At 43.9% G+C, this 15227-nt stretch overlaps 2 protein-coding genes across 6 annotated transcripts in view; one reads left to right on the plus strand and one right to left on the minus strand.

Annotated features, from left to right (window-relative positions):
* Window positions 1–17: 17 nt before the first annotated feature.
* On the minus strand, window positions 18–3208 carry clpp (caseinolytic mitochondrial matrix peptidase proteolytic subunit). 3 transcript variants are annotated; one of them, XM_088438085.1, is made up of 7 exons: window positions 2977–3208; window positions 2126–2227; window positions 1584–1655; window positions 1387–1483; window positions 908–1095; window positions 698–803; window positions 18–477 (listed from the first exon to the last, which is right to left on the minus strand). In XM_088438085.1, the coding sequence occupies exons 1-7, from the start codon at window positions 2983–2985 to the stop codon at window positions 245–247; spliced, it is 807 nt and encodes a 268-aa protein (XP_088294211.1). In that variant the 5' UTR covers window positions 2986–3208; the 3' UTR covers window positions 18–244. The 3 variants fall into 3 exon arrangements, with proteins under 3 accessions (XP_088294211.1, XP_088294209.1, XP_088294210.1); XM_088438083.1 differs by lacking the exon at window positions 2977–3208 and adding an exon at window positions 2561–2691; XM_088438084.1 differs by lacking the exon at window positions 2977–3208 and adding an exon at window positions 2561–2656 and having other exon boundaries at window positions 2126–2224.
* A 223-nt stretch (window positions 3209–3431) lies between these two features.
* The window catches only part of coro7 (coronin 7), a 75882-nt gene continuing 64086 nt past the window's right edge, over window positions 3432–15227 (plus strand). For 2 of the 3 annotated variants that reach the window (XM_088436275.1, XM_088436273.1), the window contains exons 1-7: window positions 3722–3925; window positions 5078–5165; window positions 5449–5529; window positions 6078–6145; window positions 6255–6441; window positions 7454–7530; window positions 11947–11997. In XM_088436275.1, the coding sequence (XP_088292401.1) occupies window positions 3866–3925; window positions 5078–5165; window positions 5449–5529; window positions 6078–6145; window positions 6255–6441; window positions 7454–7530; window positions 11947–11997 (612 nt within the window). In that variant the 5' untranslated portion in view covers window positions 3722–3865. The other variant, XM_088436274.1, reaches the window with a different exon arrangement.

A 15227-nucleotide genomic window follows, 5' to 3' on the forward strand; every position in this document is an offset into this window, starting at 1 on the left:
AAATTTACAGTCACACGTAGCGTAAAGTTTTAATGTCCAAAGACAGCGACAACTCACTGTTGACCAAGAAGCATTTTATCTTCCTTTCATGGACGTCATTACCAACAAAAAAACAAACAAACAAGAGCTGATGTTAGACCACATTAATCTCAGCTGCATGATGCCTGTATTTTACAATACAAGGATTCTTTTTTTTTTTTTCAATCATCACAAAAAGTATTTAAAATTTGGATAACTGCTATGATCACTTATGGTTCAGGTCCATGTGTGGGGAGGGGTGCGTTGTCCCAGTTGGGGCACTGTCCAGTACTGGGGTCTCCAGCGTTGCAGAGGGACCTGCTGCAGGACCAGATTCTTTCTGAACCAGCTCAGGCTCATCTTTTCCGGCTTGAGGTGGGTGGACCAGGACTAGGTCAATAAGTCCAAAGTCCTGAGCCTCCATGGGGCTCATATAGCGGTCTCTCTCCATCACATTCTCTAAAAGACAGAACAATTAACAAGGGTTCAGACAACGCCCTTCCAAAATCGGATGTTTTAGTGTGTGGTTTGTGTATGTGAGGTTTTCTGTAAACTACGTGGAGACTCTTTCTCCAATGCGAACTTCACTGTTCAAAGTACAGCCACTGTACTTTAGAAAGTTCGATAAAACTGTGACTTCTCACAGACAAATGCAGACGTAAGAGTGGAAGGACCTTACCAATGGTTTCTAGCAATTGCCCAGTGTGTTTGACATAGAGGTTGTTTATTTGTCTCTTCAGTTTCATAATTTCCTCAGCCTGGATGGCAATGTCAGTGGCCTGACCCTGGATGAGAAGATTCATTTCATTGCAACGTAAGATGTATGAACTATCGTATTTCTAACAGTCTCAGAAAACCCCCGTCTCGATTTGAAATTTCAGCGTCTTACCCTAGCACCTCCAGATGGCTGGTGGACCATGATACGGGCATTGGGTAATGAATGCCTCATGCCTGTTGTCCCTGCTGCCAGCAGCAAACTCCCCATACTGGCCGCTTGACCAACACACCAAGTGGAGATGGGATTGAGGATATATTGCATGGTGTCATATATAGCCAGGCCTGCTGTCACTACACCGCCTAGAGGAATTGAGAAGCGTTTTACCAAAACTGTGATAAACATTTGTTTGTCTTTCCTTATCCTAAAAAGGATACGAGCTAAGTATTTCAGAATATTAGCCTTGGAGTTCACGTTCTTTGTTTTCTTTTTTTTTCTCAACATTGGAAATCGGTTCGCTCCAGGGACTCCAGCTTCCTCCCTCACTCCAAAAACATGCATGGCGGGTACACTGGACATACTAAATAGTCCTCAGGTATGACTGGGTGCGTGAATGGTTGTTCCTTTCTGTTGGAAGATATCTGATTGCTCACCAGGGCTGTTGATATACATGTGAATTGGTTTGTTGTTGCTTTCGGACTGAAGAAAAAGTAGCTGGGCAATAACCAGACTGGCCACGTTGTCATCGATCTTGAATGGTAAATGAAGGGGAGGGTCAATTATATACTGTCACAATAATAAAATCATGCCATAAAACTAAAATACATCTGAAGAAAATCAAGACACTTACAGGACCCATGACACAAATTATTCTCTCTCTTAGGAGGCGGGAGTATATGTCATAAGCTCGCTCTCCTCGGCCCTGAAATGAAAAGAGCACAAAAGAATGAATCAAGCAGGCCACGGTTATGGCCAAAATAATAATCAGGTTTATTTTGTTCAACGTTGAAATCTCGGTTATTCATCACGTTTGTTCAAACGTGTCTATTCATTGCCCTTCTTTTAAACAAGCAGTATTTAAACAAGGTTTGGTACTTACAAATAATAACAATAAACTAAAAATGAAGTAAATAATAATAGAAACAAATGGCACACAGTTAACACAGCTGACTTACTTGCTGAGTGCAAACCAATGAAAAACATAAAACCTACTTAGAACCAAGCACAAAAGTTGATAGTGAACACTTTTGAATGTTGCAGGCTGCGTCAAATGCATCATTGCAGTGCCAATATTGAGGTACTTTATGCATTTACAGTATAAGAATCAATATTTTGAGACAGTGACAATATTAACCATGTGTAGTAAAGACAAACAGAAGGAATTTTACTGACCGTTTGTTCTATAACTATGGGTATTAGAGGACTTCTCCATGCAGGACTGTAGTGTATTGATCTTCTGAATTTCAGTCCCCGTTCTATAGTTCGAAACATCTTCTAGAAGAAGTAGGCAAGACAAAAGAAATATTCATACATTTCAGGAGGGAAAAAAAAGGAAAACACAAATTGTTAAGCCTATTACAACGTTTTTTATACACATTTCTATTTTATTTAGTGGATTATCCCCGTAAGTGAACTATTGGCGTTATAACAAGACAGTTCATTTAATATAATGTTCTGCACTGTACTTCCATAACGCAACCGAGTGAACTCGCACTAACTGACGTAAAACTAAACTTGGCGTGAGGAAACTCTTACGTATATACTCGATTTTCTGTGCAACCTTCCTAGTGAGTACGTTTAAATAAAATAGTAAAGAGCAATACTGACCGTGAAAACCATTTTCATTACTCTGAGGCGTGTGTGTTAAACTCCCGACTTGACAAGTAGCGAGTTTCGTTTTGAGCGCATGCGCAAACGTTCGGCCATCTTGAATCCAAACTACAGCCCCCGCAATAGGTCAAATCTCAAGTCTGAAACCGGAAAGCAACTACCTACGCATTTCCGGTTCATATTGTTTTGATTTTAATTATAACATTTTTTATTATTATTAACAACAACAACAACAACAACAACAACAATAATAATAATAATAATAATAATAATAATAATAATAATAATAATAATAATAATAATAACTCCGCGAAATATCTGCGCTTGGGCCCCTGTAACAATAAATGAATGGCATCCATCCGTTGTAATTGTTTCCCTTATTCGATTCATTTATAGCAAGCTGTTGAGCTTACTTTAATCATAGGTCTCAAACTCCAGTCCTGGAGGGCCGCAATCCTGCATGATTTTGTTTCTTCTCTCTCAAACGCAGCATATTCAAATGATTCACATCATTTTCAAGCTCCTGCAGTGCTTGGTAATCATTGAATCATTGAAAATCATTGAATCATTGAAAGCGTACAGTGGACTTGTAAAAGGCCACAGACAATTGCCAGAAATGTAATAAAGCGAAACTCGCATTCTGTACTATTCATCCCGGCGATTGCAATGAGGTCTATCGTCCACTAGACGGCAGCACTTTTTAAATTGGTGACTATGCAAACATGACTTGTACAGCGTATACACGTGATATTGCTTTATTACCAAAACTCTTCGTCATCACAGTCACACGTAAAATTGAAAATAAAAGGGAGAATACTGCGAGCGAGCTTTTTGTACCTTTGGATTTTCCGTATGACTCTTTACTGTATGTTTAAGTTCGTTGAGTAAACACGAGAGTCGCTCAAAAACGACTACGTACATGAAAGTCTAGTCCAAATTTATGGCCACTTTTCTCCAGAAAAAATATGAATACGGGCTAATGCTATCAAAATAAACCGAAGTTTGTGTAGATTCACGTTACAAATTCACTCAATCGGACGGTAAGGCGCTAAAGCCAACATTCCGAGCGACACTTGGACACAACACAGGCAACACCTCGCTCGCACGCGACAGTTACAGCTCGTAACTCCGCCCAACGGCGACGTGCGCGTAAGTGAAACGAACGGAAATCAGTGCCGGGCGGTGCAAACTAGCGCTGTCAGAAACGCTTCGCCGTTTACTCAGCCGCCACCTTTTTCCACACAAAGCGACAGCGAAGACACCCGGAAGACACGGACACATCAAGCGGCGAGAGGAGGCACCATGAATCGCTTCAAGACCTCCAAATTCAAAAACACCACTCCGAAAATTGCCAAGAAGGATGTGAGTAGCCGACTAGCTTGCGGTGTCTGCTTGTTTTGTAGCATTAGCATCGCCGCGGGATACGAATTAACAGTGATGTGGGTGGGTTTGTTGCTGGGGCGGGGGCTGCTTGCTTGTTTCGCGTCTTTTACTTCCTGCATTTGGAAGGCTGCAACTCATGACGAATCACCATCACGTTTACCGGCTACTGCTTTTTTAATGGATGCAAAGCACCCCCCCCCCCCCCCCCCCCCCCAATAACTTGACTTTATTTGCATGCATTCGAAAAACTGATTCGGGTCATGACTGCAAACGGCCGCAGCTTTCCTTGCTGCATTATGTAATCGCGGCTGTAAAATCCCAGGAATGTTGCATGAGGTGCTCGTTGTATTCCTCCAATCTGCGAACGCCAATCAGACAGCAGGGGGCGCCCTGCTCCCGATTTAAGTTGTCAATACGACGCCCGACAAAGCGACAAAATGTTGATGCCACCGGAAGAAGCCGTAAAATCCGTTTGCTGTAAAAAAACAACCATATGGCAACATAATAGGGGAACACATGCAATTTTGAAATCCATGCAAATAATTGTGGGCTGTGGGTTTACCGTCGATGAAAATTTCCAATTCTTTGAAAGAACATGGATTCATATGTACACACAATTCCGTGTATGACTATTAAAAAAATAACGAGGTTTAAAAAGTTTCTGCTGTGCAGCGTTGCATGCACTTCCACTTCCTCAGCTTTTTGCACATCCACAGGAACCTCGGTGTCCGCTCCTTCCTGTTTTTCAATTTTCTGCAATAATATTTTGCAATAAAAAAAGATTTTCGGCAGAACAAACAAGAGGAACGATGTGGAAGTTGAAGAAAGATTATGCGATGATTTAAAGTATATACTGTGTTTATTTTTCATACAGTTAAAAACATGAAAAGTAGGACGTACAAAAATATTGAAACATTTTCATTTAAATGGAGAAGAACAATCGACATTGGATCATTCAGAAATCATGAGGGACCTTCTGGAGTCAGTTGGCTGCACTGAGAGAAAAATCTAACATTCCAAATTCGAACTCGAACGTTTGATAGCTGACAGAAGGTCAACAAATTACTTCTGCAAGGAATTTAAATCCACTTCCACTTATTGTTGGTGACTTGTGGCTTCTTGGAATTCCAGGGATGGATCAACAACGCCCGCGGGAGAGCCTTCCCCTGCCAGGGAAACCACATCAAGGCGAGCACCTCGCTGGTGGCCTTCAACGTAGGTAAGAAGTCTTTCTGCTAATTTTGTAAACATGACGCTCCTCAACTAACTCAGACATAGTTCCTTGGTATCACGCCCGCCGTATTAAGGGATCAGTAAGGAAAGAATGTGTCGACATAGAACCTATCCGGATTTATTGAGGTGGTTTTGGAGTTCCAGAATGAATATGTTGGTATTCCGCATTTTTTGATGGTTCGCGCGCTTCTCAAATCCTGCCTAGCGACAAACCTGTGAAGCGGAAAAAGTAACGCATTTTTGAAAATATTTGAACCCGGTGTCTGCAGGAGGTGGCACGCTGGGCCTGACATCTGTGGAACCCGTTGCGAATGGACAGTGGAGCGTCACCCACATCGCCTGTCACGGCGGTAATTTTCTCTTGACAAAGTTTTTTTTCAACCAACAAAGTCCATATAGAACATTTCTAACGTTCTAAAAAGGCCATTCTGTTTAATATCGCTTTTGTTGAATATGAACTGAGCAGGAAAATCCAATCATTTTTCACCAACTAAGGGCAGCAGTTTTGTCGTTAGCTGTCGCTGGAAAATGACATCGTGGTTGACCGGGGTTCCGATAACGAACAATGGCGGCTCACCTGTTTGTATGAGTTTTGGTCATGTGACATTCACAGGCTGAGCCGTGATTGGTCTTTACCTGCTCAACTGTGATGTCATTTTCAGCTTCCAGCGAGTGGCAAAATGGCCGCCCACTGACATGAATCAAAACCAGTGGCAATGTGACAAAATCTAAAAAAAGGAAAGAAAACAAATTAAAGGTAAAAGACTTTTTCTCAACTTTCAGATGAGTTCTTAGAACGCAATTTGGAGTTACATGTTCCGACGAATGTTCTCCTAAATTGAAAAGAAAGCTGCAATGTTCTTCACGGCATGAAAATTCCTTGAATCCTCCCCTTCAGATCTTGTGACCGACTTCGACTTTTCTCCATTTGATGAAAGTCTTCTGGCAACATGCGCATATGAAACGGTGAGCGCCTTTTTTTTTTTTTTTGCATTATCTTTCCTAAATATATTTCAAATGAAAGCTATATATATATAATTCATTTATTTATTTATTTATTTTTCCGTCTGCTCAGGTGAAGCTGTGGCGTTTGCGCGAGCCGGCTCCGCAGCAGCCCCCGGGGCCCGAGCTCACCTTCGGAACCGGGCGGGGGAGGGCGGAACTGGTGCTCTTCCACCCGACCTCTTCCGGGCTCCTGGCCGTGGGCGGCGCCAAGGGTCCGCTCATTTGGGACACGGAGCGCCAGCATGAGCCGCTCGCAGGTAAGCGCCATTCGTGTGTTGTTTTGCGTGGTGTGCACGATCATAAAGCCACCCGGGAATTAGACGATGTGGACAGAAGTATTGAGACAAGTTGGACTGACACATTTGATTTGTTGGAGGACTAAAACAGGGGTTCATATTTCACTGGTGATGGGGGAAAAAAAACTTGAATCGGCTGGAATCGGCTTTGCAAAGGAGTCGCCGTGACAGAATTTAGCAGCGAGTTGCTTCGTGTTCCGCTTAATTTGCGCTTAATTCGAAAAGAAAAATGTCACAGCACAAGCGTACCGATACCTACGGAAACTCTCGAAGCGAATCTCAGGCAACCCCCGAAGTGCCTTCACATACCCCGGGGATACGCGTAACTCCGTTTCAGAACCGGTTGCGATAGGAAAGCAAAAGATTCGAGGCCCAATGTTTTACCCAGATGTCACTAACCTTCACGCAAGCAAGGAGTCGCTCCGTGCTCCAATGAATTTGCTTTTAATTAGAAAAGAAAATGACATGAAAAAGCCCCTCTCACAATGTTCATCTACCCCTAAAGTGCCTTCACGTACCCGCCAGGTGTACTCGCACTCCCATTTGAGATTTGGGATGAGCAAAGGGAGTTTCCGAGGCAACGGCGCGAATCTGGAGAGGTCCAATCGGTTGCAGGGGAATCGCTGGAACACAATTGGGCAAAAAAGTTTTTCTTCCAATTGACTTGCTTTCAGTTAGAAAAGAAAAATGCTTTACATTAGATCCCAGCGGTCTGCAAGTTTCTTCCGTTCACTGACACAACCAGAGGATGTGTCCCAATACTTTTGTCCCCAAAGTGTGTGCCTCTGAAGTGTTTGTCGTCCGCTCTTTACGTTGCGTTGCTGTCAGTTTGTGTTGGACCCTACGAAGGGGGTTGCCGTCATCCGGTTTTGTCGTTGCCGGCGGATCTACGGCCCCAACACGAGCAGCGTGTTTTTGGCCACGCCCCTCCGCGAAGGATGACAAGGCTAATGATGTCTTTTGCTGTTTTTAGTTCTGGAGGAGCACGCCGAGCAGCTGCAGAGTCTGAGCTGGAAGCAAGACGGTTCCCTGCTGGCTTCTACCTGCAAGGTGAGCCACCAGATCTTGGCATGATGTCCCAGTCAAAAGTTTCGAAACACCCTCGTGATTCCAAAATATCCCGTATTTGTATATTGTAACTCAGGGCATCGACTTGATGAAGAAATACCGACGGAGTAAATGACAAACAAAAACTGCGAATGGCAGCGGTTTTATCATTGACATGGTTTAATGCAGACACCTTTTTCTCAATCCTTTTTCAATAAGGTATCCCTTGTAAAATTGTCCCGATACCACGAATGCTTGTGATGCACAAAATATCTCTCAGAAAAAGAGGATAATTTCAAAAGCGTGGGCCCTGGGCAAATGATCCAATAACGTCTAGAAAAAAAGTCAATAAAGAAATAAATAACAGTCCCCAAATTGATTTCACAAAAGGTGTTTGAGAGGTGACTTTCGTTATTTGTTACAACTCAAATTTCTGGTCAACTCTCCTTTGCATGTGAATAATAATAATACAAATGCAAGTGATTTAATGAGACGTGTGCAGCAGGCCAGTCTCTCGCTTTCAACGTGTCTGTCCCATGAGGCAAATTCGGATTGCCACGGCTCCATTTTCACTCCTATTTTGCCATTGCAATTTTTCGCCGCTAGATGTAGCCAGTGAGCCACATCCAACGAACCTCCCGGCTCCTTCCAAATAATGTTCACGTCATCGGCAATGATTTTCCTGAAGATTAGAATCCGAGAGTAATTTTTGAAATTATTCCAAAGTGGCGGGGAAAAACAAGTCGTTTTAGGAAGATTTGATTCGACCTCATGTGACCGCACCACCTACGAGACAAAGCTGCGAGAACGAAAGCCTCCCTGTGGTTTTTATCCACGTGGGCCCATCTCCAAAGTGTCATCAGGGATTCGTCACATCGCTCGCAGGGCTTTCCGCTTACTTGTCAAGACTTTGGATTGCGGCTTTTTAGGAGGAGGAGAAAGTGAGGAATATCAGGAGCAAGTTGCCAATGCTTGCCAGCAGATTTGCGCTCGTCTAAATTTATGGCAAAAGCGAGCATCGGATGCCGCCAAGCGTAATCCTCAATTAATTTCTGGTAGCGTTGGTCACTTGAATACATAAGTGCGTATTAAATGGACGTGTATGTTTTCAATTCTTTGGAAAAGTAGTCTGTCTATATTCTCTCTCCTCCTCTGCACAAATGTCAGATTTAAATGGAAGGCCAAATGTTTTTCCTTGAGTAAAGAGATTTTTGGCAATTTTTTTTTTTCTATTCGACATGCAGTGACCTCCGCCTCGATGTACGCCATACCCCAAATAATCCCCGACCGTCGACATTTTTTACCTAAATACGTAATTAAGCACCGCGGCAGAACATGAATGCGACTTTTTTCTCTTCGTTTTTCTGCCACCCCCCCAATTGATCCCTTTACACATGATCTACTACGTATATATATCCCAGATGAAAATGGAGGCCGGTGGTTTTCGTCAAGAAAGGTAACTAGCATTAATTAGCCAACTTTATTGCAGATCCTCTAAATAACCTCTGTTGCTTTTGTCAATGCCATATGCAAATGAAGGCTTCTTTTTTTCCATGAAAAACACTGATGTCTCCGTGTGCTAAGTTCAGTAAGTTGACAGAAACGCATGCAGATGTTGACCGACGTGAAAACGAGGCCCCGTGTGAAATTGAGCGACGTGCGACGGTCTTAATTGCCCATAAGCCCACATAAACGTCCATCTTAAAAATGCGCCACGTGTCCGCCAAAAGGTCTTGATTGTCGGGCCCGTTCTTTTTGTTTGTCTTCGCCGCGACAGGTAACAAATTACTCCGTCACGGGTCACGTCCCAATTATGACGGGGTAATGGTCCCCGTCAACGCTACCTTCCCCGCCGCCACGTACCTTCAAGAACTCGCCGGGGTAACTGGAGCTGAGACCGGAGCTCGCCGAGGTTCTCCGGTGTCGGCTTATTAAAGCAAATAGGGCCCGCGCGCATGTGGGTCCAAGCCCTCGGGCGCTCCCACTGGGTAAACATTTGGGGAGAGGCGAGGGAGGGGTGGGGGGGGGGGGGGGGGGGGGGGTGTAAGGATCACGACGGGCCTTGTTTGCATCTCCAGATGAATTTATTTGACACTGCCAGGGAAAAAGGGGCCCATTCATGATTTATAAATGAAGGAGCCGCACTGCTGGTAAGGTTTGAGGTACGACTGGATATCCGCGCCCCGATACCCCTTTCATACATTCAAAAGGGCACATTGTGAAGCCAGGATCCCGGATCCCCCCAATCTGTCAATCAGCTCGCCGCCAGTAACCGTGGGAGACCGGAGATGGCAGCGAAGAGGGTTTGAGGTGCAAATAAAGCGCCCCGTTATTGAACGATGGCCCCATCCTTCTGTCTGTTTGCATACAAGCCAAAGTTGTGTACAGCAGAGCGGGGGAAACTCATTAAGAGCGAAGGAGGCCCTGGCGCGTTGCTTGAACAGCTGCTGCTTCTGCACACGTCTTCAAGGGTGTGTTTGCTTAGCGGACACATCTGTAAGTGAGCGGACCCTCATGGTAGTGCTTTGACAGCCACATAGCAGTTGCGCTCGTCTGAAGAATCGCAAGCTCTCATAATATACTTTCTCAAACAGAAATGAGACGCCGCGCCCCAATTAATTGCCAGGTGCATCACTTGAACACGTGAACGCTGCTGGTTAAACGGAGGCCAAATTTCCACTTTTGGAAACCAGCGTAGCGCATTTCCTCAGCGTGTGGCCAAAGATGCCGTACACCAAATACTTTTGCCCGCATTGTTCACTTGAATGCAAGAATGCTTCTCCACGCAACGCGTTTTTCCTTTCTCTTGAAAGCATCAGTCAATTGTTTAGTGAATTTCTTCAGTTATTGCGCCTCTCAAGATTATGCATTTCCTAGTCCTACACGCTAATGTCAAGTAGATGTCCCCCACTACGACGGGGAAAAAGAAAACCTTGTGCGTGTACGTTTCCTCGGTTCGTGTCACAAGGTGGGGACCAAAGCCGGGGTTTTACTGTCTTAGCGGCGACTCGATTCGCGGGGCCCCCTTTTTGATCGCCAACACTTGGTTTTAGAGTATAGGTTGGAAATGGATTTCGGTTGAGGCTAAGGTAGCGATTAGGGGACTTGAAAATGCATCGTGTCAAGGAAAGGTCCCCACTACAATAGAAAAACCTCCCTATGTGTGTGCATGTGGAATGTGTGCCCTTGGTTTTTGCTACTTGGTGGAGACCAAATGCAGGGCTTAACTGACTTTACTTTTGTGGGGCGCGTTTTGGTGGGCCACACATTTTCTCAATGCGATGTCCTTGTAAAATATCCTTGTGTGTGTGTGTGTGCGGGCGCGCTTTTTTGTTCTCGCTTCAAGATGAGGAGCAAATCTTGCATTTCACTCTCTTTGTGGGGACCTCTTGGGCTTTTTGGGAGCCATTTTGATGCAGCCCACAAGTTCAGACCTGTTTTTGAAGGTCAAGACTTGCTTTTAGAGTTTGAATTGGATTAAGGTTAGGCAATTTGTTGTAACGGTTAAGGTGAGGGCCTAGAAAATCCGCTGTCCCCACCACGACAGAAAACGCCCCGTCGTCGCCGCCGCGTTCCGGAATGGCGGCGTTTGATGTCACTCGTGGCCCCAGTCACAGCCTGATCTCATCAGGGTTCGTTTCCTCCCCAATCAGCCGGGATCCCTCTGTGATTGGTCGCTGTGATTGATGCAGAATGTGTTTGAGGCGAGGCGAGAGCGGCTGCAAAGGGGTTCGCCGAGAGGTCGCCGCATTGCCGATGTGCGATCACACTGAAAGATGTGGAAACTTTCTATGCAGTGTGAGATGCAGCTGGGTGGAAGAAAAATACGCTTTGTGGGTTCCATCAAATTCCCGGCTAGTGAATTAAAAAAAAACAAAAAAAAAAACAAAAGGTGGGCAAGATTCTCAGTTTTCTCTGAATTCAGGCTTTAGTCTAGAATTCTCGGAATTCTAGACTGCGAATTGTGACGGAATTCTCAAAAAAGGAGAATTTGCAACTCAGGAAAATTTGGATTATTCCAAAAATTGAGACTTTTTGTCAGAATTCTCATTGTTTCTCTCAAGTGAGATTATTCACATGACCGAGCTCTCATAAAAATGCTAGCAGTAGTATCTTTTTTTCAATCCAGAATTCTGACTGCTCTCAAAATTTGTGATACATCTGACTTCATTCTCAGATTTTCTACTTAAAATTGAGAACTCTCACTAGCAACATGCAGAACTCTGATTATTTACAAGGTTTTTGACAATTCTGACATTATCCCCCAATCACTCAATCTAGCTCGACTCTACATATATGCTTTGATAAAGGGGGAGATAAAAACAAAAAATACACGCGTACCTTCACATGCCGCAAAAACTCTCAGGAACAAACATGTGTCGTACATGAATTAATTGATGATTGCATTCATCCCTCTAGGACAAGATGCTGCGAATTTTTGACTCAAGAGCCCAACTGAAACCGGTTCAGGTGAGTTTTGATCGATTAGAATAATCCACAATCAAAATAATCATTCGTTGCAAGAGAATTGGAAAGAAAAAAAAAAGTCCAATGTGATCATTCTTTCTCCTTGTGGTCGTTCGACAACAATATGGGATTAAGACTCTCGGGAACCGTTTTGAGTTGTGAGACTGCTTAATGGACCCGCGCCGGCCTTCCGTAACGGACCCGCCTGGCCGCGGAAAAAACAACGATCCTGCTCGAGCGTTCCCCATCCGAACCAGACTGCCGCACACTGACCGCCATGTTTGAGGAGGGTTTTTTGTCGTAACGCGAAAAAAATGGCGTAAAGGGGGAAGGAAAACGAGGCGATAGACATTTTAAGGTGGAAAAAAAAACGCAAGCCAGGGACGTCGTAAACCGGGGGTCCACCTTACTTTAACAACTCGGCAGAAATCAAGAGAATAATTACCGCTTAGGAGGTGAAATCAGACGACGACAGCATTAACTTAAGTAGTAGCTAAAGACAATGACACGATGATTATAATAGTGTATTGATTGATTTGATTCTTCGCACAAGGGTACACTGAAGCAAAAATGTTCCTAAAATTACACTCCTGAAAATACCGCTCATAATTTTGGCCCGGTGCTGGCCATGGAGCCGACCACGTGCGGTTGCTGGAACAAGCGGAAGACGGAGACAGTTCGTTGGACTTTTCGGGTCCATTTCTGCCTCTGGGTGAAATTTGAGAGGACCACAGGCTGGAATGGCTTTGGACTACATGAGCGAGTGAAAACCGGGCAGGGCCGAGGAAAAGCAAAGCGCTTGGACTTGCATAGGCCAAGAAAAAGAAGCATTACTCAATGTACTGTCCTTCAGAAACCACCGTTAGCTTTCTGGAAGGTGTTTTGGTGAACTACTCGACAGGAAGAAAAGTTAATTTTGCCTTGAACTTCCAATTAAAAACTAATTCAATGTCAAAGACATAAAGCATACAGTTTTGAAAAAAACAAACAAAAAAATCATTTATAAGTATCTTTGTGTTGGCTTGTGTTTATTTTGTAAATACGGTGGACCCCCAGGTTACGACGTCCCTGGCATACGTTTTTCTCACGTTACGATGTGGAGTACTGAGTTTTTTCGTCCCCTCTTTAAAGCACCTTGACTCCCTGGGATACTGATCTACGACTGGTCAGCGTGATGGGGTCACAAAGATGCTTCTCTGCAATTGGCCAGAGCAGGGGCTCACAACGATGGACTGCCTAAAGGCTTGAACTCGAGTGCTATTTGTTATGCATTTTAGTGCTTAGTTCAAACTTGAATTGATTAGCCATGGCTCCAAACATCGCGAGTGATGTTAAAGAGAGAAGTATTCGGATGATTTAAAGGGAAACGAAACTGGAGATAATCAGGAAATACAAAGAAGGCTAAGCTAGAGTAGATGTACTTTTATTTATTACCTTAATGATTATTGTGTGATTATAGTCATTTTATCAAGAAACCTGGGAACTGGTTTATATGCTCTAGGGGAGCAAATATGTTTGAAATTGATTATTCTCATAACCATTCCATCGATTAATGAAACGGTAGTATGCAATTTTATTTTTTTACGGAAGTAAGTAAAAGTAAAAGTAAAATAAAAGTAAAGTAAGGAAGTAAAATAAATTACTGTTTATCATTATGTTTGTTTGGTATTGTTTAGCCATCAAAAATACCCAAGGTGTTACCGTGGTTGAGTCAATTCAATTCTGGGGGTGAACACGCAAGGTTTCAAAGTGTAGGCTAAGACAACCTTATCAAAACATTTTTTTTTTGTGCTGACTGTAGAAAAAAAACAAAACATTGGGCTGGGGCGCAGCTGCATTCGTTTTGAGGTCATGAAAGTGGTGCGCAGGTGTTCGTACCTGCTTTGGCGCTGAATGATTTTTGGCAGTCGAAGAAAGTGAGCGCACTAAGACAAGAAATATTAGCCAAGATGAAAACACACAGTACGGGCCCTCAGACCTAGCTTGCGCTTGTTTTTCTTTTTTTTTTTTTTTTCTTTCCCTCCCAAAAAATCAGACCCTTCTCCAAGCTGCGGTCTCGCGCGAGCGTTTCTTAATGAGTTTACTCTTGAGGGAATCCGACGAGTGTGCTCATCGCTCAAACACCGAAATTTAAGGGAAGTACTCTGGAAAGCGAAAAACGCCCTCTTTCAGGAAATTTCGCCGCTTGTTAGCGTTAGTTTGACGTGGTCGTTAATCAAGCAGCCCGCTTTTTGGGCAAAAGACAATTTTTGGTCTTGAAGTTTGCCAGTCACGCTCGGAGCGCAGTATTTCATGTCATCCGTCACGAGGTTGAAGAATCAAACATAAATTACTTGCGATGTCACATTTGCAGAAAATGTAATGTAATGTTAAAAAAAAACAAAAAAACACCACCAAGAATATTGGAGCTTGGACTCAGAGCCAAAAACCTGTTTTTCGATTCCTGTTTACGTCCAACAAACGCGTCGCGGTTGAATTGAAAACTACTTCTCCAAAAATTTTTCATAATACTTTGAAATGGTTTCATCTCATAGTCCAAGCCCTTATGCAAGCTGCACTTGATTGTACATTGCAAGACCAGCTAAAATGGTAAAAAAAAAAAAAAAAAGTGCCGACATATCCGGAAAAAACAAAAAACGGTAGCATGTTTTTGGCACTATCACGTTTGTGTCTGGTGTGGATCGTTAGAGCGCCTAGTCGTCATCCACGAGTGCGCGCATGTCAGGAAAAACGACTGAAGTACGAATTTAAAAACAATATATGACAACTGATATGATGGGAGTCCTTCGTTGTATTAATGCGGAAAAAAGACATTTTTTTTTTTTACTTTACAAAGACTTCAAGTCAAATTGACATAATCCTGCTAACGCGCGACCAAAAACACGAACCTCCGCCAGGGAAAGATAATAACAAGGGGAAGTTGACAGAAACAGATGGCCTGGCCGTTTGCGTACGTTGGCGGAAGCCCTCCGATCAAACCGTCTCGGTCGGACGGCTGACGAACTTCCTTTGGTCCGGTCGTTCTTGATTCGCGTTATCTCTTCCCCCGGATTTCCCCGATTGTTTTCCGCGGTCTTCTCAGCAGGCACCTGCACCGATATTCCCCCACGGGTCTTCGTTTCCTGCAGCTTTCCCCGATTATGAGCTTTTAAGATCGATGACGAGCGAGGACGGATACCGTCCGGCAACCTTTACGCGCTCGGGGTCCACATGTCGCGTCCTCTGGCTGCCCC

The sequence above is a fragment of the Hippichthys cyanospilos genome, chromosome 16, assembly GCF_059441005.1.
Source record: "Hippichthys cyanospilos isolate Australia breed blue-spotted pipefish chromosome 16, RoL_Hcya_1.0, whole genome shotgun sequence".
Lineage (NCBI taxonomy): Eukaryota > Metazoa > Chordata > Actinopteri > Syngnathiformes > Syngnathidae > Hippichthys > Hippichthys cyanospilos.